At 41.3% G+C, this 25,983-nt stretch overlaps 1 protein-coding gene across 1 annotated transcript in view; it reads right to left on the bottom strand.

The window, feature by feature from the left end:
- LOC109928086 (CUGBP Elav-like family member 4) overlaps nucleotides 1-25,983 on the bottom strand; it is a 1,150,049-nt gene that overhangs the window by 95,224 nt on the left and 1,028,842 nt on the right. The window contains exons 7-8 of the mRNA XM_048604689.1: nucleotides 13,519-13,666; nucleotides 7,689-7,838 (exon numbers count right to left, since the gene is read on the bottom strand). Of these exons, the coding sequence (XP_048460646.1) occupies nucleotides 7,689-7,838; nucleotides 13,519-13,666 (298 nt within the window). The remainder of the gene's footprint in view (nucleotides 1-7,688; nucleotides 7,839-13,518; nucleotides 13,667-25,983) is intronic.

The raw sequence follows: 25,983 nt of genomic DNA, 5'->3' as shown, positions 1-25,983 counted from the left end.
TCATCTAGGCCCGAAACGTCAGCCTTCCTGCTCCTATGATGCTGCTTGGCCTGCTGTGTTCATCCAGCTCTACACCCTGCCTTTATATCTTTCTCTTTCAGGGACCCACACACTCTTTGCAGCTGAAGAAACAATTTACCATTATGTCTTTCAATTCAGTTGATTGCATTTGCTGCTCACAATACAATCTCCTTTGGAATGGGGCATTCAAATGTAGACATGGTGACTGCTTAGCAGCATGTGACTGCAGCTAAGGCCCAGAGCTTCCCCCCATTTCTTCCTCTTTCAAATCCCCCTTTTCTAGTCACATTGACATCTCCTTTCAGGAACACCCTCTTTATCACCGCTATCTCGCATCCATCACAAACCTTCCCTTTGGTACTCTCCTCACCTCCCCCCTTTCACTGTCTCTGTAGTCACTTAAAACTCGTCACATTTCTCACCTTCTGCAGACCTGACAAAAGAGATATTAGATGAGACAGAGAATACTGGAGAAACTCAGCAGTTCTGGCAGCACCTGTGGAGAGAGAAACAGAAATAACGTTTTGAGTCTAATATGACTCTTTGTCAGAATTGGACTTTGTGATCCATCTGGGCATGCTCAATTGTGCTGTGACATTATGCACATATGCAGTTGCACAGCCAATAGGCAGAAATGGAGATACATGGGCTGAATCCGGTGGCTGATCCACCAAGCCCATGGCAACATGGCCAATCTCTACCGCCAAATCACATGGAATCGCGAGGTAGGAGAGGCAGTAGTGCTGCTCCTGCCAGGACCTTGCAACTTTCACATTACTGGTGCCACAATTCAATCCCCGCTCCACAAAACTTCAGTTGCTGCAAACCAGGAAATGCCATTCTCACTGTCGTCTCGTACCATTATCCTCAAAGAAATGGCTGACAGAGGCAAGTTAATTCATTGGTTCGCTGACAAGGACTTTGAGGTGGTAGAGGATGGCCTGGTGTAAAGGAGGGTGGTGCTGTATCTTGCTGACAGCAAAGAAGGCTGCACCACTAGACCCAGCCAGCCTGAACTGAGATAGGGGCCTGGATCAGCACAGTGTCCCACGTGAAACACAATTAAATTTTAAATTTGCTCGTGATCTTTTACTGTGCAACTGGTGACGTAGCTCTGCCTCACAACTTCATGCAAATCGTTGGCCGTCATTCATCCTTAAAGATGTTTTGAAATGTTGATTTCAGACCTTGCCTTTCAACACCTCTTGACTGACAGTCGGAGACGCTGCTCTTACTGTCTAATGTTTCCTTCATAATCCTATCATTTCACTGAGTGAGAGATAAACCTTAGTACTACATTGACTATAGATACCAACAACTCAAATTCATGAGAATCAGTCTGAGGCTGCCTAAACCCATTGAATGGAAAGCTGTTTAAACAGTGAAGATAGAAGCCTATTCACTTGTAAATGTAAATGGAATTTGACCCCAGGATTTGGACAGGAGAGAGCAATACATCATGCATTCCCTTTACCTGTGCAGTACAGAGCAATTTCCAGGATAACACACATAATATAGAAATACTACTAATATCAGACTGTGATATTACTTTTCAAAATTTGTGGAAGTTGTCATGAACAAGCATTGTTCTTAATGTTGTTTTAAGAATTCACGTCTAAGGGATTGTAGATTGTATTTTATTTGAAAAGACTGAGACGAAATACCCGATTTTTCAAGATGTCACTAAAAGGACATTCGGACTTCTTTTAAAGACACTTCTTGGAAGTCACATGGCTAATTTAATTGCAGGTTCCCCTTCAAGCCACTCACCATTGTGACTTGGAAACAGCTCACTGTTCCGTCAGCGTCGCTGGGTCAAAATCCTGGAACTCCATCCCATACAGCTCTCACCAAACAGCACATTAATTCAAGCATTTTAGTGACTGGTATCAGTGATGAGTGTATGCCCATACCTGTGTAACAGGCACATCTGGAGTGTGACCTCATGTCTAAATGGTAACAGTGCAGGAGTTTTTACAGTTTAGATGGAGTTGAGCTCCTCCTGATAATTAATTCAGCCACAGCAGAATTAGTAGCTTCTCCAATATTTATGGAAAGGCCAATAACTATAGAATCCCTATAGTATGGAAGCAGGCCATTTGAACCATCGAGTTACACCGATCCTCCAAAGACATCCTACATAGACACACCCCATCCCTGTAACCCTACATTTCCCTTGGCTAATCCACCCAGCCAGCACATGCCTGGACACTTTTCCTTCAGTTGAGAAATTGCCAAACATTATTGGAGATAAAATTGGCATCACTGACATATTTGGTTAACTGAAATTTCTTTTTAGAGGTTTTGATAATCTGAAGGAAATATTCAGTCAGTTTTCTCTGACTGCAGCTCAATAAGCCAATGCAAAGTCAAGTGGCACAATCAACTCAAACTCATGTTGAAGCAGAAGGAGTTCCAGAATTCTACCATATTAAAAATGGGATTCTAATGAGGAAGTGGAAACATCCTCATGGATCTACAGATGAACAGTACCCCAGATGGTGGCTCTCCAGATAGTGATACTACCAAAATGTTGTTAGCAGATACAAAGGACTAAATTCCAATGGTGGGACATATAGGGATCCGCCAGACTCGAGTATGTACTTATTGATATTTTTAATGACCCGGGTGTCACAAGGACATGTTGCAGTTTCTGAAAATGTGCAATGTGTGCCTGATTGTAGAAAGACTGCAACCAAAGTGGAACCTGTAATTCCCAAACCAGCCAGTTTGTTGGTGGACTGCATGGGACCTGTACTGAAGGCAAGGGTGAGACACAGGAATATCCTTACTATTTTGCATATGGCTACTCAGTTCTCAGAGGCCGTTCCCTTTCTGCAAAAGTAGGAAAGTTAACCCAGTTCTTCACTTGATATGGATTACTTATTGAGATTCAATTGCTTCAAGGTTATAATTTTATGTCTAAAGTTTTTCAGGAATTTATGGTTAGTCGTGTTGTAATGCAGTTCTCAGCCTACCACCAACAGAAACAAGGAATTTTAGAACAGTGCCATCAAACCTTCAAAGCAATGATTAGGGTATACCACCAAGAATATCCCCAAGATCGGGCAAAGGACTGGAATTTCTTTTTATTTTCATCCTGTATTCATCTAATCAGTCGACCAGTTTAAATCCTTTTGAACTAACTGTGGAGAATAAGGTGAGAGGGCCTCTGAAACTAATCAGACAAACACCTCTAGAATAGAAGGACAAACCGTATACATTAGATTAGATATCGGTATTCTGGAAGCAACTCATGAGAGCCTGCAACATGACTCAAGCACACTTTAGAACTTCATAAGCAATCAAGGAAAAAATGAGTTAACAAGCATGCTAAGACTTAGACATTTCACCAGGGGGTTTTGTGTTCGTATTTTTACCTTCACAGGGTGAATAACTGAAAGCACAGTCAGTGTTCCATAGCAGATAGTCAAAAGGATGAGGAAAGTAAATTATTAGACAGACACCCCAAATTAATGGGTAAAGAAATGGCCTGTGACATCAATAGACTGAAGCGATACCATTGTCGGGAGGAGGATGAGCAAGTACAGGTTTGTCAGATATTAAGGATATTGGTGCACAAAAGAAATAGAGAGGATGAAACAAAAGGAGGACTGAGCAATTCCCAAATAGAATCTCCTACTATCCAGTTAGTTAACACTGATCTATTAGGGAGGTTACACACTGTGCTTTTATATTTCGAGGCAAAACCTCAAGGAGACTTACTAAGGCAACTCACAATTTTTTTGAAAACACAAATCAGGGTATATAACTTCAGCCATACATGATGTGGATGTTGGAAAGTCCTCTTGTATAAATCAGCATCCTTATCACTTAGAAACAGAGATACTTGCCCAGGTGAAAACAGGAATGCAATATGTGTCGGAAAACCAACAAGTTGAACACAATCACGGGAGCTAACGTTCCCCAGTCGTGTATAGAAACAGAAGTTGCTGGAAAAGCTCAGCAGGTCTAGCAGCACCTGTGAAGAAAAAATCAGAGTTAACATTTCCTCAAAACTTTGATTTCTGAGGAAGGGCCACCAGACCCAAAATGTTAGCTCTGATTTTTTCTTCACAGATGCTGCCAGACCTGCTGAGCTTTTCCAGCAACTTCTGTTTTTATTCCTGATTTACAGCATCTGCAGTTCTTTTGGTTTCCTCTGTCTTGTTAATGGCTAAGCCTGGAGGTTCAACCAGATTTTGCATCAACTACAGAAAGGTCAATGTAGCAACAAATGCAGGTTCATATCCAATTCTTCACTTGGAAGATTGTACTGGTTAAGTTGGCAGTAACCAAATTTATTCTACCAGATTTAGTATCTCTCCTTGTGGGCAATCTAGAATGACAGATCGTAGTTTTAGGCTAAGGAGTGGCAGATTTAAAACAGAGATGAGGAGGAATTACTTCCCTGAAAGGATTGTGAACCTATGGAATTCACTAGCTCGGACTGTGGTGGATGCCAGGACATTGAATAAGTATAAGGAGGAGATAGATTTTAAATTAGAAATGGGTTAAAAGGTTATGGGGGGTGGGCAGGAGTTGAGGCCATGATGATTAGCCATGATGACACTAAATGGTAGACAAGACTTGAGGGGCTGAATTGCTTGCTCCTGCTCCATACTCTTACGTTCTTTAAGGGATATAGACAGATCCTTTAACACCCTGAGCAAAGGAGATATTAGTCTTTGTCACACAGATTGCCTTTTCTGATTTCAGTGATGCCATTTGGGCTAACAAATGCCCTAGCAAATTTCCAAAGATAAATGAACCAAGTGGTAGCCAGTGTTCCTAACTGTGATTTATGTTGATGATGTGCTGGTGTAGCGTGACACTTGGGACCACTACGTGAAAAAACCAGTAGCTCTGTTTAGAAAATTATAGTAGCTGATTTGGTGATAAATCTTGGTAAGACTGAGTTTGCCAAAATTAGGATCATTTACCACATAGTAGTGCAAGGATAAATTTTGCCGAGAAAGGTACAGCATTAATAGAGTTCTCTGCCTTAGGACTAAATGAAAAATTATGAAGTTTTTCAAGATATATAGTTCCCACTGTATAGAGAAGCCAGTGCGAATCTCTATGGTGGAAGAAGAAACTCTGGGATTGATTCCATATCTGAAATATTACGGTTCATGGGTAGCACTGTTGGCTCTAAAGTAGCAGGGTTGTTATCCTTGACATCCTAGCCAGCTTTTATCCCTCAATGAACATCATTCTACCTGTGGGACCTTGCTGTGTGCAAACTGAGTCTAGCATTTTCCACATTGCGATAATGATCAATAGTTCAAAAAAATAATGAATTGACTGTGCAGCACTTTAGGAACGTCCTGACATCGTAGAAGGCGTCATATGAATGCATTCCTTTTTTGTGAATGGACAGTATGCCCAGGAAGTAGACAACAATTAAATCATGAATATTGCAAAGGAGAAAAGATAGGTAAGTATTTTATTTGGAAGAATTTTGTTTGAATTTTACCAGATCTGATATGTAGGCTGTAGCTACATGCGAATCATCCAGTCTTTTCCCTTTCCAGGAACAGCTGGACTGACTGTGCATTTTTGCTGTATTTTCTGCCTTTTGATTTCCAGTATAACCAACTTATGACTAAGTCAAAAGTCATAATTAGGAAGGAGACAACAAAAGGTAACTAAAGTCCAGTTAGCTTAGCATCTGTTATTGGGAAAATGTTCGAGTCTTTATAAAGGATGTTGATAGCAGACCATTTAGAAATGCATAATATGATCAAGCACAGTCAGTATGGTTTCACAAAGGGAAAATCATGCCTGACAAATTTATTAGCATTTTTTGAAGAGTTAATAAGCAAGATACATAAAAGGGAAGCAGTGGATGTAATTTATCTGAATTCCAGAAGGTGTTTGTTCAGATACTATACTTTAGACCATCTAATAAGATAGTGTTTGAGGTAGTATATTAACATGGATAGAGGATTTTGGGTGAATTTATAAGAAGATAGAGAGTTGGAATGATGGGAGCATTTTCAGGATGGCAACATGTAATTAGTGAATTGCCTCAGGGATAAGTGCTATGGTCACAATTTTTTACAATGTATATTCATGGCTTAGATGAGGAAAGTGATGTACTATTGCCAAGTAGTAGTGAGGATGACACAAATGACTGCAGGGGAATATAAACAGCATAAGTGAGTGGGCAAAAATTTGGCCGATGGAAAATAATGTGGGAAAATGTGAAGTTATGCACTTTGGCAGGAAGAATAGAGGAGGTGAATTTTCTTTAAAAGGAGAAAGATTGAAGAAAGCTACAGCACAGAGGGATTTTGGAGTCCTTGTGCATGAATCATTGGAAGCGAGCATGCATTTCAGCAGGTAAAAGAGTAGGTAAATGAACATTGAACTTTTACATGGAATAGAGTATGAAAAATAGGGAAGTCAAGGCACTATTTAGTTCACACCTTGAACTTTGAACAGATTTGCTTCTCTTTTCCAAGGAAAGAAATACCAGCATTGAAGGCAGTCCAGAAAAATTTCACTCGGTTGATCCTGAGTATGGAAGGGCTGTCTTATAAGGAGAGGTTGAGTAGATTGGGCCTGTACTCAGTGGAGTTTAAAAGAATGAAAGGAGACCTCATTGAAACATACCAGACTCTTAGGGGACTTTATGGGGTTTGAGTTTGAGCTTGATTTAGTTTGATATATTGTTGTCACCTGTAGCGAGATACAAAGGGTCTAGGCCCGAAACGTCAGCCTTCCTGCTCCTTTGATGCTGCTTGGCCTGCTGTGTTCATCCAGTTCTACACCTTGTTATCTACAGTGAAAAGTGTTGTTTTGTGCGCTCCGTAGGCAGATTGTACCATACAAAGTGCATCAGGTAGCAGAACAGAGTGCAGAACACAGAGTTATAACTGCAGAGAAGGTGCAGAGAGAGAGATCAACATTAACACTTGAGAGGACCATTCAAAAGTCTAATAACTGCAGGGTAGCTGAGGAAAGGTTGCTTTCCTTGTGGGAGAGTCTCAGACCAGAGTACATAATCTCAGAGTAAGGGGTCATCCATTTCAGTCAGAGATGAGGGGGAATTTCTTCTATCAGAGGGCATTGACTCTGTGGAATTCTTAACTGTAGAAGGCTAATGAGGCTGATTTGTTAAGTATATTCTAGGTTGAGATAGACTGATTTTTAATCATTAAGAGAATCAAGGGATAGGGGGATAAGGCAGGAATGTGGGGGTTGAGGATGACCAGATCATCCATAGTCTTATTAAATGGTGGAGCAGACTTGATGGGCTGAATAGTCTACTTCTGCTCCATCTTATGGTCTTATGATCTAAGTCTAATATGGTATAAAGTGGTTAAAATAGTTCTATCTTTGATCTGTACTAGGTATAAAATTACAATATTAATTATTCTGCTTCCATAACTTGCTTTTATGAACTGGATTCATTTATATTCATAAAACTGTGGTTAAAATAAGACAGTAGGGATGGAAGTTGACCTCAAATATCACAGAAACTCTCACTGATAGCGAAGGAGTGACTAAGAACAAAAATCAAAAATATGGAGGTTAACACCAGCTAAGAATTAACAGCGAGATTCTCCCTTCCCAACCACACACTTACAAAACTGGACTTGCTTTCCTCTGCATCATCCATTCTGATTGCAATGTAAATGAAGATTGTGAATGTGTACCTGGGTAGGGGTGGATTCCATTGGCAAAGACGGCTTCTGCTGTTGGCTGTCCGTTAGCCTGTGGTGGGAGGCCGGTGAATCCATTTACTCCAATTGGAGAAGGAATACTAGGCACAGCTGGTGCGGTGATACCAGGAGGCGTGCTCCCGCCTGAAACACATACACAGCAAATCAGGCATCTCCAGCTCAAACTGAATCAAGCAGATATACTTAACTTTTCTCATATCTGGCTAGACAACCTCTATCATTACAGTTTATTGCTTACAGGGAATCAGCAGCAGATATAAATAACTTGATGTGAATAAGGATGCAGTGAATTTTTAAAAAAACTGTGTGAACAATCAAGTTCTCACATTAAAAGAAGTACTAAATGATATTAAATACTACATTTAACCAGAAATGCAGAAGACACAAATAATTCTATACCCGAAATGGTTGAGCTTGTTTGTTTGTCCTTGTAAACAATCTCCAGGACAAGTGATTAGGGGTTTGCTTGGCAATTCACCTAAGAGATTCTTTTCCAGTCCAGTCAATGCCTGAGTGACTCTAAGGTTGGGTAAGCAGCTCCTTCATAAAGAATGCATGATGATCAATAGTACATACATCAACAGTTAAGGTTCCTGCACAAGAAGCTTATAGCATTTACTCCACTGAACTTGTTATTGTTTTTTTACCCCCGAACAGTTGTCTGCATCATTGAAAGCCTTGAATATGTAGCTTCACAGTTCACTGACACATCAACAATATGAATTTGTATTTAGTTGTTATTGAACATTGTGGAGTGGTATACCTATTCTCCATTCTTTTCCCGGATGCTCTCAAATTATGTTCTGAGTGGTGTAAATATGCTGCAAATATGTATCAGGTACCATAGGACCGTTTTGTACAAACTTATGTTGAACTCATTCAAAATGAGATTTTAGAATTAAAAGACTCTGGTAATTGCTTGCACCCTTCTATTGGAAAAGAGGCTGAGTTTAGATTCTGCTATCTGAGTATACGCCATTATGAAATGAAGTTTACTCACTATACTATGTGTTTCTATTTCATTTTGGAGTCAGTAAAGCAAGATATGAAGGAACAAATATTATGGGGTAGATCGTCACTTTGTATGTCTGTACAAAATGGGTGAATGGAAATTGACAGCCTATTAAACTATCTTTGCTAATTTTAATTTACATTGACTTCATCCATTAGCATCTCAATGCTACCCACCTATTGCCAGTCAATAATAAATACCGGATTAGGTTATCCCCCTGTACCCTTTATTGGATGGGTAAAGGGGCAACTGAACCGGCTGTCTTCACTTTCAAGTTTTTTTCTCTAAAAGTGATGGCAGGCGCTGAGTGCTCCTGCCCAAATTGGAAATGCTAATGGAATGCAAATAAAGAAAATATATCCTCTGATACATTTTCCTTCGTTCATGCCTTAGTAACATTGGTTGCCAGGGATATCTAACTTTGACGCCTTCACTGTAAAGGAGATACAGAGTGATTAGCTACTCTGCAACATTATCAAACTTTGCTGTTTTTTTGTCACTGCCAAGAAGTAAACTGTGGTCAGTTAGTACTGGGGTCTGTTGGGTGTCCAGGCCTCAGATGTGACATTCTATCATCTCCTTGCAAAGAGTTGAAGGAATTCCTGGCAGCGTCAGAGATCCCATTGAAAGGCTGGAGCCATTGACATTTGAACTGACGGAGAAAAATCCACTGGCACAGCATTGGGACTCTCAGGCAGGTCCTAAGGCCACCTCACTACATGAAATTACTGCCAATCAGCAACTGGGAACAATACCTGGGGAGAGGGAATGGTTACAATATAGGTAGCATGGGACCTCAAAGGGAAATTGGCCAGTCATTAATTTATTAATGGTGTCAAGTCAGAAGGAGGTGGGTCTCAGGGATGATTTAAATTTGGAGGTGGGAAACAGGGAAGTTGGAATGAGAGATTCACACTGTTTTAATGATAGGGTAGGGATGAGAGAATATTTAACTCAGTGAGCAAGTGAACAGGCAAAATATGACAGCAGTTTGCTGAACAGAGATCCATGGTCACACTGAAGGCCATTAAAACCTTGTAATTGCCATTAACATTGAAGGTGGCAGATGGCAGAATTTAAGAAAATGGTTGAGAGTGGAGAAACATAGCAGGAATACTTTTTCCTTTGTTCTTTCAGATCAGCATTTGTCACCAATTCCAAATTGCCCTGAAATAAATGGCTTGTTAGGCAAATTCAGAGAGAAGAGAGGCAACCACATTGCTACTTTTCAAGTTGATCCTACGTGCTGGGTAATTATGACAGAGGAACCCAAACATGCTTCAGCTGGTGTGGGAGATAAGTTTTTTGAATGTTATGCCAGGGACAGGTAGAGAAGAAAGTGAATTTGAAGAGGGAAGGGTATATGGATGGTGGTAGATCCAAGGCAGCTGTCAGGCATAGTCTTGTGGGTGATCTAGTTTGTAGAAACAAATAATTTTCATTTATATAGCACCTTGCACTGCCTAAGGACTTGCCAAAACATTGCAGCCATCAAATTTCAAATTGTAAGCAAATGGGAGTAGCCATCCCTTGGAAAATCGCAAGGTCAAGTGAGTTCCCATGAATATCAGTAAGTAAATTAATTTGAAAGGAGGCCCAATAAGTAAATGAGGAAAAATAATTCATAGAATCATAGTATTCCTACAGTGTGGAAGAAATGCAAAGGTAACCAAAACAGAGGTTAAGATTGCTAGAAACAAGGAGTTGCTCAGTGCTCAGGTTAAGAAATGAACAGAGGGAGAATATCTTGCAGAATAATTTGGAGAGAAACTTGGTGGTTTAGAAGTAAATATTCTTAAAAAATTGACCTATAAAGATAATTGTCTTATTTGAAGAAGAGCTTGCTAATGAATAAGAAGGTTTCCAAGTTGTCACTTACATTGTTTAAATGCTTCCAAACTAGTACTTATTTTTGCCTCCATTCTGTCTGCACTTTTCTAGCATGTGTGTCTTAATTATCACAAAGTGTGCTCTGTGCTTAACGCAATCATAGTTGATGCCAACTCGTCTATACTCAAAAGGACTTTAATAACATCCTGCGTGAAGCCAAGAATGATTGTTAGTCTGAAATGAGCTGCTTTCCACCTGACTGACAGAGTGCTCAATTAGCAGATGCTTAAAGAAAAAATTGGCATGCGATGAATGCACTGCAAATAACAAAAACTCAGATTCTACAGATTCCAATCTTTATCTCAAGCAGTCACTAATTTCCACAAATATGCTGAAGAATTCATTGCATTCAGGATCTGTTTTTTGTCCCCAGTGTTCTGATGCTTGGCTTTTGTTGTGATAAAATACCCACAGTCCTACCAATGATAGGACTGCTGTCTGATTCAAGAGAAATGACTGCTGGTGGTTTAACCTGAGCGTCATCATGTCTCAGGCAAGGGAGAAGCTGAGAAGGAGGGTCCTTATGGTAACCTCAGCTGGTGTGGGAATTGAACCCACACTATTGGTGTCAGTTTGCAGTGCAAAAATAGCCACCTAGCCAACTGAATGAACAAACCCCGACTAGTGCTGTAGTACAGGAGAATGGAAAGTGGAAATCCTTATTCAAATAACCGTTCATTGTTCATGCATGAGCAATTTGGCAGGCTATTTGACTTTGGAGCGTATCAAAAGGAAACTCGATCCTGTTCTCAAACGCTGTCTGCACTTATTAAACTGTGTTTTCTGAATTGAATACTACCCAGTCTGACCCCTTCCTAGATCAAGGGCTCCCAGGTCAAATGCAGCACATCAAATGCTACTTCAACTGAGATCAGCTACCTCAGTACCAGCAAAAAGTCTGAAACTTGGATCTTCTTGAATGATATGACACAGTAGAATATCCAGCAATGCACTGTCATTAGAGGAGCCAGTATTAGTTTCTGTTTTGCAATAATTTTGTAAAACAAGATCAGATTATTGATTTCTGTCTCTTAGTACAATTTGTGTTTGTAGTGCAATAAAGCAGCATTTCCCCCATGGGTTTCCAAACACAAAAATTGGAAATAATCCACAGACAACTTTAAGAATAAATCTGCTTGAAATTGCTTCTTACGCTTCACTATGTTGTGAGGTAAAAATTGCTGTAATAAATACAAAAGCACAAAATTAAGTGAGACTACCTTTACATTAAAATCTGTTATCATCAAGATGGGGAAAATGGGGAACAAGTGAGAGTATACATGAAGGGCTGACATAATGACAAAGCAGGTTTACATTGATTAATCTGTGGGATTGGGAAGGAGACCATTTGTTGCAATGGCCCAAAATGAACATGCAGCATTTGTGAAGGAAAAAACACCTGGGCATGTGGTGTTTCGGCATCAGTTTCCAAGGATGTTGCCAGGACTGGAGGGTTTGTTTTATAGGGAGAGGCTAAATAGGGCTTTTCTCCCTGGAACATTGGAGGCTGAGAGGTGACCTTGTAAAGGTTTATAAAATCATGAGGGGCATGGATAGGGTGAATAGTCTTTTTCTTAGGGTGGGGGAATCTAAAACTAGAGGGCATAGGTTTAAGGTGAGAGGAAAGATATGAAAGGGACCTGAGGGGTAACGTTTTCACTCAGAGGGTGGTGCATGTATGGATGGAAGCAGGAATAATTACAATGTTTAAAAGGTATTTGAATGGGTAGGAAGGATTTAGAGGAATATGGGCCAAATGCTGGCAAATGGGCTAGGTCAGATTGGGATGTCTGGTTGGCATAGACAAGTTGCACCAAAGTGTCTGTTTCCGTGCTGTATGACTCTATGACTCTGGTCTGTGCTGAAGTGTCATTCTCATCACCCATGCATGAATGGAAAAATGCCATTATGTTCTACTCATCTCCCAACTAAACAAACTATTCTTTATTTGAGGTATCAATGCTCAATATAGAAATTTTGATTTTACACGATAACCACTTACTTCCATTGACTTTACAACAATTGCAAACCAGGCTGCAATAACACCCTGTTTATTTCTATTGCTCAAGGGCGAGTTCTAACTTAACATCCATGGGAAATTAGTTTTATGGAATGATTTGCACTTGTATGTAGAAACCAAGAAATGCATGCTGGAGTGATTCATCCAGTTCTACATCCTGTACTTCTGCTCAATAAATCTCCTGATGGTGTAGATGAGATTGTTAAACCTCTGAACAGCTGAACTGAATTTCTTAATTTTTTTTTGGAAAGGGCTTAGGGCCGCTTGTGATGCAGTGCTAACGTCCCTAATTCTGAGCCAGGAGGCCAAGGTTTAAGTCCCACCAAGTGTATAATAACATTTCTGAACAGGTTGATCAGAAAATATCTTGGAAAGGGTTTGGCTTGGTGCTTTCAGTATCTCTAGCTTTATTGTAACACCAATTTTAAAATGCACCACTAAGCGTACTTTTTATAAGATTCCTGTACTATGCTGGGTTAGTTGATGTCAGCAAGGCTATGGATGGACTTTTGCATACCAAAGATACATCAGGCAATACGTCAGCCAGTAGTTCTGTTTGTGCTCAACAATCAGTAAAATACTGCAGGGAAAATGACTACCATTCCATCTCAAGGTAAGGTCAGGTTTGCACTAGGGTGTCAAGATTGGACTTAGCTGTGAGGGCTGCCATTGCCTCTTGATACTATTTAGGCAGACATTTGAAAAATAATAACTAGGTTCAGTACCCCTCCAGCTGATGGCTGCCTTCTTTGAAACTGCATCCCGCCAGAAGTAAAAGCTTTCAGTAAAAAGGAAACGATTGTTCAATTGTGACCACTGAGATGCTTTGAACAACATGGTAGGAATGTGATTCTAATTAAGTGGTAGCACTGCACACGTACCTGATGTTGGTGTCATAGGTGTAGCTGCCAGTCCATTCATATTCAAGGCTGCCATCTGCTGCATTTGTGCTGCTGCGAATGCTGCCATAGGGTTCAGGTAACCTCCCTGGGCAACTGATGCCATTATTGTCGCCTGCTGCTGCATCAACTATTAAAGATGAACAAAATTTATTCTAGTTTTTCTTTTTTTCAATTTTATTAAACAGTCCAGTAATGAGAAAAACATAAATGCTTATCAGCCATGCCACTGTAGTTTGTTAATTCCTAAAGAATTTTGCCATAAATAGTTTTTATCAACTTTAAGCCTTCACTGTTTACTGGCATTATCCTGACACAATGAGGCTTGATTTCTCTAACACCCATTAATGAATGCAAAATAATCAGTGCTCTGGCCTTGCACACTCGAAGACCGAGACTAGACACCCTACATTTATACTTGGGCCTCAAAGGAAGATACATAAGTGAGCTGCGGATGCCAAGAGAAACTGTACTCTTTGGACTCTTGACAGTTCACATACTGAACTTGACTGCGGAGAAGTGAAAAAAGATGGCAGAAGATGGAAAATAGGAAATGGGAAGCATGGACCCATAAGGTGGCCTTTGTTTATCATCTACTATCCTCGTAGTTGTAAAATAGAATAATGGATTTGAATAATTATAGCAATCAGTCTCTATTAATTTGTCTATACCATACTGAAAAAAAGAGACAAAAAAAAACTACCAGCATAAAAAGCTTTAGAAACTATAGTTCCAAAATTATTTTCACACGTATTTTACTTCTCAAATGTTGCACTTCAAAATAGTTTTTTCTGAAAAAAAAATGAACCTGATAAACAACAATAATACCAGATCAGCTTTCTCTTCTCAAATGAGAGCATACCAAATTGACATAATTGGTCCTCATAATCCAATCCCTCCACATTCTGAATTATTCTGGTTTCCCCCCCTCTGGTTTCTTCCAATAACTTCAATATCTTTTTTGAATTATGGCAACAAAATATAGTATCCCAACTGTGGTCACATCACCTAACGTATAATGTGACACGATTACTTCACTGTTTATGCTCAATATTGGCATTATGATACATTCCTGTTTTTGATTTCCTTTACTCACTGCTACCAAATACCGCGAGCTTCAATTTGTTGTCCATTAGGGGCCCCGGATCTTTTTCGTTTTCCATATATATTATTTTCCATACAGTTACATAATATTCTCTTCTTGACTGTTTTTTTCCCATGTGAAGTACCCAGCATTTTTCTACACTGAATTTCATTTGTGATTTAACTGCTTCATTCTGAAATATTTTCTAAATAATCCAATGTAATTTATTGTGTTCAACTTGGCAATCCATCGTCTTCATTATTTTTGTAACTGCTTCAAAGTTAGCTACTGTGTTTGTGGCCTTCTAGCCCTCGATGAAGATGTTAAGAATCAAAGATCCCAAAACTTCAACCAAATGGATGGTATTTACCAAAGAAAGGAATGGTACTTGCCTGCCCCAGCTAGGCCATTTTATAGTGGGGCGGTATTGGTAGTGGTTGTAGTGGGCATTAGGGGGGTTGTTCATGTAAAATAGGTTGGGTGGCTCACCCACTACCTTCCCACTCAATCCGGCCTCACCCACATAATATGTGAGGTGGGTGGGTGTTGTAATTGGCAGATCCACTACCCTAGGTAAATAAATAATCCCAAAGACCAATTTTTCACACGTCTATTGATCTGAATAATATGCTTCTCATATCATAATGCAGTCTGCATAGGCAGGCAGGTAGAAGAGGGCAGGTCAGCTTTTGCGGCCGGCATGGGCAAAGTCAAAATGAAGGATGGCACCTCATTGAGGGGGTGTCCTGTACGCATAAGGGGCACCTTCTGCCCATGGTAACATTCATTGTATCAGCATTGTCATCAGTCAATTACGTTGCCATTGTAAGATATTTCTTTTGAATCCCACTATAGATATATTATCAAGCCTTCTGGGGATTTCTACAAAAGGCCTTTGTGAAATCCAAATACACATCATGCATTGCATTACCCCTATCACATTCCTTTGACACATACTCAAAGAAAATCAGTAGGTTTGATTGACAAGATTTCCTGCAGTTTTCTCCTTTGGTTTCTTAAGAATTGTCAGTCATTTCTGTTGGCCTCCTGAGATATATTTTCCTTAAATTTGGACAGCTGCTCAGCAACCATGCTGCCAGTAAAGTGACTGGTGTTCACAACTTGCCCTTGCAACACCTTCAAGTTCCTTTTCACAGATCCCATGTAAGTTACTCGTCTCCTCCAGTATAAAAAACAATTTAAAACTTCTGCAGTCTGCCCAGCAACTGCAACACTAGCTTACATTTATATAATGCCTTTAAAGTAATATTATTTCCAAAGATGCAGACAGAAGTATTATGAAACAAAATATGATATTGTGCCAATTTAGGAAAGATTCAGGCAGGTAGCAAAATCTTAGCCAGAGAGGCATATGTTGAAGGAAGAAGGTGAGGAGAGATGTAGACATTTCAGGAGGATATTCCAAATTTTAAGAACATAGGAACACAAGTAGGCCATTCAGCCCTTGAGCATGTTCTGCCATTCCATACAATCATGGTTAATATGTGGCCTAACTCCATATACCTGCCTTGGGTCAATATTCCTTGACATCCTTGCTTAGGAAAATACATTTATCTCAGATTTAAATTTAACAACTGAATCAGCATCAACCGCCTTTTGAGGACGAATGTTCCAAATTTCCACTGCTCCTTGTGTGTAGAAGTGTTTTCTAATATCTCTTCTCATAGCCTCGCCCTAATTCTTAGACTGTGTGCCCTGGTTCTAGAACCTTTAACCAGGGGAAACAGTTTACCTTTATCAACCCTATCTTTCCCTGTTAATTTGCTGAAGACTTTAATTAGATCATTCCGAAGACCAAGACACCCTTCCTAAGTTTTGGTGTCCAGATCTGCTCACAGTACTCTAAATGGTGTGTAACTAGGGTTTTGTATAACTGAAGCATAATGTCTACATCCCTGCATTGGTCCTTTAGATATGAAGGCCGGCATTTCATTAACCTTCTTGACTATTTTCTGCACATTCTCTTGGCATTTTAAAGAGTTAGCATCTGACTCCACAAATCCACTGTATTTAAAATTGTGCCTTCTAACAAATATCACGATCTGTCCTTTCTACAGTGTGATAGACTGATCTATCTACTTTCAGTTTACATTCTACTTATCCGAAGACACAATGACAAAAAGTAAGTAAGTAAAAACAGGGGTGCCTAAGAGCGCAGAATTTGGGAATGCAGAAATCTCACAGGGTTATGGGGTTGGAAGAGAATGCAGATCAGGGAAGGACAAGGCCACGGTGAGGTTCTGAGGACAAGCTTGCAAATCAAGTAAAAGTCACAAGCACGGAAGTTGGGGGGTGGGAATGGGTGATGAATGGACATGGGCAGCAGAATGCTCAATACCTCAAATTTACAGAGGATAGAATGAGAACCTGGACAAGATGGAGATAACAAAGACTTGGGGCTTCATTTTTCAGGTCCTGCTCGGCACGTCTTTCGCAAGAAATGAGGGACAAGGGATACATAACTTATGTCCAGTGCCCAGTCCACCGCCTTCACACCCACCTATTCCCCACAATACGGAAAGTCATCCACTTGATTTAATCTCATCGAGGCCCTTAACTGCTCAATACATTGGCAATTAAGCACCTCAATCTGCAATAAAATGCTGGGCAAAGGCTCTCTTGTGGCACAGTGGTAGCATCCCTACCTGTGGACCAGGAGGCCTGTGTTCAAGTCCCACCTGCTCCAGATATATGTAATAACACCTCTGAATGGGTTGATTAGAAAAATAGGTTAACGTAAAAATATGCTGGGCAACGTTGGGTGGGTCAAAGTGACTAATATTGGATTTATATTAAGCATTTTAACATATTGTCCTGGATCAGTATGTCATTCTATAGTATTACAAAGTATTTTAGACTGACAGGATTGCACCTTCACATAAAGATGGCTTAATGTATTATGTTTATCATTATCAACACACACACAATCTGAATGTTCTGTGCATTTAGAAGAATGTATTATATTGCAGGGTATCTCAGTGGTGGAAAGGAAAATACTATAATGCAGAATTTTGTATTTGTGTGGATTAGAATGTTATGTATTAGGATATTTGCATTGATCTGGATTAACATGTTAGAGTCAATAGTATTCTGTTGACCTGCTGTCAGGTGTCATGTTAATCCCGAACAGTTTGTTGCACTGTATGATTTTATATCAATCTACCACAACATGTTAAGTTGCAGCAAACTGTATTGGTTAGAATAGCATGTTAAACTGCGGGGTATAATATTGCACGAGAACATGCCACACAGTCAGTCCTTTTATTCATTTTTTAAGTTTATTCACGGGATGAGGGTGTCACTAGCTGGGCAGCATTTATTGCCCATCCCTAATTGCCCAGAGGACAGTTAAGAGTCAACCACAATGCTGTGGGTCTTGAGTCACATGAAGGCCAGACCAGGTAAGGATGGCAGTTTCCTTCCCTAAAGGACATTAGTGAACCAGATAGGTTTTTCTCAACAATTGACTATGGATTCACGGTCATCATTAGATTCTTAAATACAGTTATTTATTGAATTCAAATTCTACTATCTGCCAAGGACAGGATTCAAACCCAGGTCCCCAGAACATTAGAGATAATAAGGTGTAGAGCTGGATGAACACAGCAGGCCAAGCAGCATCAGAGGAGCAGGAAAGCTGACGTTTCGGTTCGAGACCCTTCTTCAGGGTTCAGAAGAAGGGTCTCGACCTGAAACGTCAGCTTTCCTGCTCCTCTGATGCTGCTTGGCCTGCTGTGTTCATCCAGCTCTACACCTTGTTATCTCTGATTCTCCAGCATCGGCAGTTCCTACTATCTCCCCAGAACGTTATCTGGGTCTCTGGGTTAACAGTCCAGCAATAACATCACTAGGCCATCACCTCCCCGTTAACAATTGCAGATGTGCAACATAAAAATTGAGATTGGTTGTTACTGATACATGATACTGAGGAATGTTTTATTGGCTTAGGATGGTCAGATTTAATGCAGTATATTCTAAAACAATACCAAATATACTCTAAAGCATGCCAAAATAATGCGAATCTTATTGATTGAGAACATGCTTCATTGCCCAGAAAGTTTCCGAAAAGCTCACATATAACTCATCTGTATATAGTTTCGATAAGGAACAGATTGCACTGATGTAAATTGGATTTAAATGGTGTGTTTCATGTCTCCACAACATCTCAAAGCACTTCAAAAGCAATGAAGTACTTTTGAAGTGTAGTCACTGTTCTAATGTATGAAAACTATTGAGATTATTTAGCAAATTCGATGTTCAGAAAATTAGATCATTTTTACGAAAGTAGGAAATATTCATCAGTCAAATAATAAAGAACAGTGACGACAAGGTGCAGAGCTGGATGAACACAGCAAGCCAAGCAGCAACAGAGGAGCAGGAAAGCTGACATTTCGGGTCTAGACCCTTCTTCAGAAATGGGGGAGGGGAAGGGGGTTCTGAAATAAATAGGGAGAAAGGGGGAGGCAGATAGAAGATGGATAAAGGAGAAGATAGGTGGAGAGGAGACAGACAGGTCAAGGAGGTGGGGTTGGAGCCAGTAAAGGTGGGTGTAGGTGGGGAGTTAGGGAGGGGATAGGTTGGTCCAGGGAGGACGGACAGGTCAAGGAGGCAGGATGAGGCTAGTAGGTAGGAGATAGGGGTGGGGCTTGAGGTGGGAGGAGTGGATAGGTGGGAGGACAGGTTAGGGAGGCGGGTATGAGCTGGGCTGGTTTTGGGATGCAGTTGGGGGAGGGGATATTTTGGAGCATGTGAAGTCCACATTGATACCATTGGGCTGCAGGGTTCCCAAGCGAAATATGAGATGCTGTTCCTGCAACCTTCAGGTGGCATCATTGTGGCACTGCAGGAGGCCCAGGATGGACATGTCATCCAAGGAGTGGGAGGGGGAGTTGAAATGATTCACGACTTGTTTGCTGCGAACCAAGCGTAGGTGTTCCGCAAAGCGGTCCCCAAGCCTCCACTTGGTTTCCCCGATGTAGAGGAACAGCGGATACAGTATACCACATTAGCAGATGTGCAGGTGAACATCTGTTTAATGTGGAAGGTTTTCTTGGGGCCTGGGATGGGGGTGAGGGGGGAGGTGTAGGGGCAGGTGTAGCACTTCCTGCGGTTGCAGGGAAAAGTGCCCGGGGTGGTGGGGCTGGTGGGGAGTGTGGAGCGGACAAGGGAGTCACGGAGAGAGTGGTCCCTTCGGAAAGCAGTTAAGGGTGGGGAGGGAAAAGTATCTTTGGTAGTGGGGTCAGATTGAGATGGCGGAAGTGGTGGAGGATGACGCGTTGGATCCGGAGGTTGGTGCGGTGGTACGTGAGGATGAGGGGGATTCCGTTTTCGTTATTATTGCGGGGAGGGGGTGTGAGGGATGAGTTGTGGGAAATGCGAGAGACACGGTTGAGGGTGTTTTCGACCACTGTGGAGGGGAAGTTGTGGTCTTTGAAAAACGAGGACATCTGGGATGTCCGGGAGTGGAATGTCTCATCTCAGGAGCAGATGCAGCGGAGGCGAAGGAATTGGGAATAAGGGATGGCCTTTTTGCAGGAAGGTGGGTGAGAGGAGATGCACTCTAGGTAGCTGTGGGAGTCGGTAGGCTTGAAATGGATATCGGTTTCCAGGTGGTTGCCAGAGATGGAAATAGAGAGGTCTAGGAAGGAGAGAGAGGTATTGGAGATGGTCCAGGTGAACTTAAGGTTGGGGTGGAAGGTGTTAGTGAAGTGGATGAACTGTTTGAGCTCCTCGAAGAACAGTACCTTTGATGATGCATATTAAGGTTAGAAAACAATGTCATGAGGAGATTGAGAGACAAAGAGCTGTCAGCAGTTGCCTATCAATTCTCGTTACTCTCAAGCCACTGGATAAAACATTAAGCAGAAATGAAATCCATATTTTGAGATATGGGTGTGAAAGGATAATCTGGCCAAGGTTGGAATCAGCACTGTTTATTTGACTCAACTTCACAAAGTCAAAAGAAGATACAAGAATTGTATTTGCTTCAATCTTAAAGTCTCAAACTGTTTCTTGAATAATCCCATAGTTTATTTTACTCTGACTAACCAACTCAGAAGTCCATTTCTCAGTGAGTAGAACATTATAATTTTGCCACCTTAACCTTTTGCCTCTTGTTCTCCTGCTATCAGTAATTTTCAAAATGTATTCTATTACAACGCTTGCTTGTAGCAACTTAAGTCGTTGTTAGGTCCATTGAGGCCGCGTTATATTCAAACAACATCATTAAAACAGATTATCTTCCTCCTTGTCTTATTGCGCATGCAAACTGGTTGCTGGATTCCACAATATTAAACAGCTTTAAGTTTAGTTATATAGCTTCTTTATTTTTCTCTTCTCTTCTGGATATTTTCTGAACTATCTGATACAAGTTTACAAAGCTGAAACAGAAACTCGGTTTCTCCCTCCAAAGGTGTTGGCTGAATGGTTGAGTATTTATAGATCTTTTTAAGATTGTTTCAGATAATGCTTCTTTATTGTCCTTGTAGTCTTTGAATTGTAATTATCTTGTGGGTCGTTAAAGCACTCAACCCAACTAAGTTGTTCTACTGACAACAAGGTGCAGAGCTGGATGAACACAGCAGGCCAAGCAGCATCATAGGAGCAGAAAGGCTTGTTGAAAGGCTAAGTTGTTCTACTGTTGCTGATCTATTTACGTTCATCTATTACTGCTGGAAAGTTGGTCCTCTTACAGTTGTGAGGCAGTTCACCAGATTTATCTCAGATTAATATCAAGTTTAATCACAATAACTGGCAGCAATTTTCCCTCTCAGACCTCTCTTTACTTCTTACGTAGCAGCTCCAAAAGGCTTGAAACTTTTCAATAGACTGTTATTTAAAGGAAACATTATTGGCCATTAGTTTGAAGAAAAAAAAACATTTTTTAACATGGACTTCATCTACAATGTACATATCCTGTTCTTGGAAAGTAAATATTATGTAAAAGCAATGCAGTGGGAAGGACTGACAGAGACCTGACAGATACGAACCAACTACTTATGTGGTGGGTTCTCCAAATCCAAGCTAATGGCAAGGTATCTTGACTGACACCGTGATTATCAATGCATTATTTTGTTCCACAGAATTCAATGGATAAAGAATCACATGTAGTACTCCTCCTGATTTTCTGATATGGGTCAGTATTGGATGAAGCATTGCTAACTGGACCAGACTTTACACTTAAATGGAATATTTTTATATCCCGTTAGTGTTCCAATTTATATAAAATCTGAGATTAAAACGCTATTACATAATCTGAGTGAAGTAAAAGGCATATAGCTCTGAAAGCTTTCTGGGAATAAGTTATGCCATATCTTAAGAAATCCATGAACCCATTTGATGTTTGTTGAGATTTAGAACTGATCATTGAAAATCTTGTCTTAATTTTCAGGTTAAATTGAATAGTTTGTACATCTCAAACACCAAATTCAGCTTTAACCAGTGAGCCAATTAAGATGCACGGTCAGATCAGAATTTGAACTGTAGTCAACCTTCAGGTTGGATTCATACATCAAATAATTGTTGAGAACAATTTCATTGCTTGCTTTTAGAATTCACTATGCAGTTATACAAAACTCTCAGGAAGTGGTAGGGTGTTAATCAACAGATTTTAATCACTTGCAATGAAGTGACTAATTATTTATATCATCATAAAGAGTGAAACAGAACTCAAAACATTTCCTAAAAACCATGCAATGCAGCTCTACTGTTGTGTACTTACATTTAGTTTTTACTAATACATTGTATAACTTTTACATAATTTTAAATGTACAAGTTCCAAATGATCCTATGTGTGTGCTGAATAGACAGGTTAGGCAAGGCAATCCTGCAGCACATGGCTGGCAGATTCAAATCTTGAGCTTTGTCACAAGGTTGCAGTTATTGAGAATATGTTTTACACGTTCCTGTCAAACATGAAAATTCCTTCGATCCTAACCTTGAGAAAGGGAAAAAATCAATTTATCAGTGATCCACAAAAATGGTGGAGTAACCTTTTGCATTTATTTCCCAACTGGTCATTAATCAATCAGTTTTCAATCCTGCCATATTGATGCTTTTTTAAAATATTTATTCATTTTGTGGGATGTGGGTGTCGTTGGCTAGCCAGCATTTATCGCCATCCCTAGTTGCTCTTGAGAAGGTGGTGGTGAGCTGCCTTCTTGAACCGCTGTAGTCCACCTGCTGTGGGTTGACCCGCAGTGCATCTTGTAGATAGTACATACAGCTGCTACTGACTGTCGGTGGTGACGGGAGTGGATGCCTCTGGGTGTAATGCCAATCAAGCGGGCTGCTTTGTCCTGGGTGGTGTCAAGCTTCTTGAGAGTTGTTGGGGCTGTACTTATCCAGGCAACTGGGGAGTATTCCATCATATTCCTGACTTGTGCCTTGTTGGTGGCCAGACTTTGGGGCGTCGGGAAGTGAGTTACTTGGCGCAATATTCCTAGCCTCAGACCCGCTCTTAAAGCTAGTGTTTATGTGGTGAGTCCAGTTGAGTTTCTGATCAATGATAACCCTCAAGATGTTGATAGTGGGGGATTCAGTGATGGTAACACCATTGAATGTCAAGGGGCGGTGGTTAGATTGTCTTTTGGTGATGGTCATTGCCTGGTATTTGTGTGGCACGAATGTTACTTGCCACTTGTCAGCCCAAGCTTGGATATTATCCAGATTTTGTTGCATGTGAACATGGACTGCTTCAGTATCTGAGGAGTCACGAATGGTGCCGAACATTGTGCAATCATCAACGAACATCCCCAATTCTAACCTTATGATGGAAAGAAGGTCACTGATGAAGCGACTGAAGATGTTTGGGCTGAGGACACTACCCTTAGGAACTCCTGCAGAGATGTCCTGGAGCTGAGATGATTGACCTCCAACAACCGCGACCATCTTCCTATGTGCCAGGCATGACACCAACCACCAGAGAGTTTGCCCCCGATACCCATTGATTCCAGTTTTGCTAGGGCTCCTTGACGCTACACTCGGTTGAATGCAGCCTTGATGTCAAGGGCTGTCACTCTCACCTCATCTCTGGAATTCAGCTCTTTTGCCCATGTTTGAACCAGGCCTGTAATGATTTCAGAGCTATGTGGCCCTGGCGGAACCCAAACTGGGTGTCACCGAACAGGTTATTACTGAGCAGGTGCTGCTTGATAGTGCTGTGGTTAACACGTTCCATCACTTTACTGATGATCGAGGTTGACCGATTGGGCAGCAATTGGCCGAATTGGATTTGTCCTGCTTTTTGTGTACAGGACATACTTGAGCAGTTTTCTATATTGTCAGGTAGATGCCAGTGTTGTAACTGTAAAAGAACAGCTTGGCTAGGGGAGCGGCAAGTTCTGGAGCACAGGTCTTCAGTACTATTGCCAGAATGTTGTCAGGGCCCGTAGACTTTGCAGTATCCATAGCCTCCAACCGTTTCTTGATTTCACGTGGAGTGAATAGAATTGCTGCAGACTGGTATCTGTAATCCAGGGGACCACTGGAGGAGGCCGAGATGGATCATCCACTCGGCACTTCTGGCTGAAGATTGCTACAAATGCTTCAGCCTTAACTTTTGCACTGAAGTGCTGGGCTCTTCCATCATTGAGGATGGAGATGTTTGTGGAGCCTCCTCCTCCAGTGAGTTGTTTAATTGTCCACCACCATTCACGACTGGATGTGGCAGGACTGCAGAGCTTCGATTTGATCCGTTGGCTGTGGGATCTCTTAGCTCTGTCTATCACTTGCTGCTTATGCTGTTTAGTATGCAAGTAGTCCTGTTTGGTGGCTTCACCAGGTTGACACCTCATCTTCAGGTATGCCTGGTGCTGCTCCTGGCATGACCTCCTGCACTCCCCATTGAACCAGGGTTGATCCACTGTCTCGATGGCAATGGTTGAGTGGGGGATATGCCAGGCTATGAGGTTACAGATTGTGCTGGAGTACAATTCTGCTCCTGTTGATGGCCCACAGTGCCTCATGGATGTCCAGTCTTACGTTGCTAGATCTTTTTGAAGTCTGTCCCATTTAGCATGGTGCTAGTTCCACACAACACGATGGAGGTTATTCTCAATGTGAAGGTGGGACTTCGTCTCCACAAGGACTGTGTGATGGTCGCTCTTACCAATACTATCATGGACAGATGTAAGTGTGGCTGGCATATTGCTAACAATGAGGTCAAGTATGTTTTGCCCTCTTGTTGGTTCCGTCACCACCTGCCGCAGACCCAGTCTAGCAGCTATGTCCTTTAGGACCTGACCAGCTCGATCAGTAGTACTGCTGCCGAGCCACTCTTCGTGGTGGACGTTGAAATCCCCCACCCAGAGTACATTTTGTGCTCTTGCCATCCTCAGTGCTTCCTCCAAGTGTTGTTCAACATGGAAGAGTACTGATTCATCAGCTGAGGGAGGACGGTGTGTGAAAATCAGCAGGAGGTTTCCTTGCCCATGTTTAACCTGAAGCCACAAGACTTTGTGGGGTCTGGAGTCTGGGACAGGACATATCCAAGCATGGTGATGGTACTGCCTGGGATGTTGCCTGTAAGGTACGATTCCTGTTGTTTGAATAGTCTGTGAGACAGCTCTCCCAATTTTGGCACTAACCCCCTGATGTTAGCACGGAGACTGTTAATGACAGAGCTGTTTCTGCCATTGTCCTTTCTGGTGCCCAGCTCGTTGCCAGGTGATCCGTCCATTTTCATTTCTTTGAGCTTTGTAGTGATTGGTACAACTGAATGGCTTGCTAGACCATTTCAGAGGGCAAACGAGAGTTAACCACATTGCTGTGGGTCTGGAGTCACATGTAGGCCAGACCAAGTGAGGATGGCAGATTTCATTCCCTGAAGGACATTAGTGAACCAGATGGGTTTTTCCGACAATCAACAATGGTTTCATAGTCGTCAGTAGATTCTTAATTCCAGATTTTTTTTTCCTGAATTCAAATTCCACCATTCCACCATCAAGAATGTTATCTGGGTCTCTGGATTAATAATCTAGCAATAATACCACTAGCCCATCGCCTTCACCTTGATTTCAAATTAATTTTCTGTTATCAGTGAATAATACAAAAAACATGTAATAATGTGGAGTTGTATGTTACACCTCCAAGTTGTTAATTATGAAATGGCAGCACTGGCACAGAGAAACTGTTGACAACTTTAATGCTACCCACTCTGAGATAGTAAGAACTGCCGATGCTGGAGTCAGAGATAACACAGTATGGAGCTGGAGGAAAACAGCAGGCCAGGCAGCATCAGAGGAACAGGAAAGCTGACGTTTCGGGTCGGGACCCGTCTTCAGAAATGGGGGAGGGGGAAGGGAGCTCCGAAATAAATAGAGAGAGGAGTGGTGGGGCTGGGG

This window comes from Rhincodon typus, chromosome 1 (genome assembly GCF_021869965.1).
Source record: "Rhincodon typus isolate 14 chromosome 1, sRhiTyp1.1, whole genome shotgun sequence".
Classification (NCBI taxonomy): Eukaryota; Metazoa; Chordata; class Chondrichthyes; order Orectolobiformes; family Rhincodontidae; genus Rhincodon; species Rhincodon typus.
The sequence above is the reverse complement of the archived record's forward strand: the minus strand, read 5'-3'. Positions and strand labels throughout refer to the sequence as shown.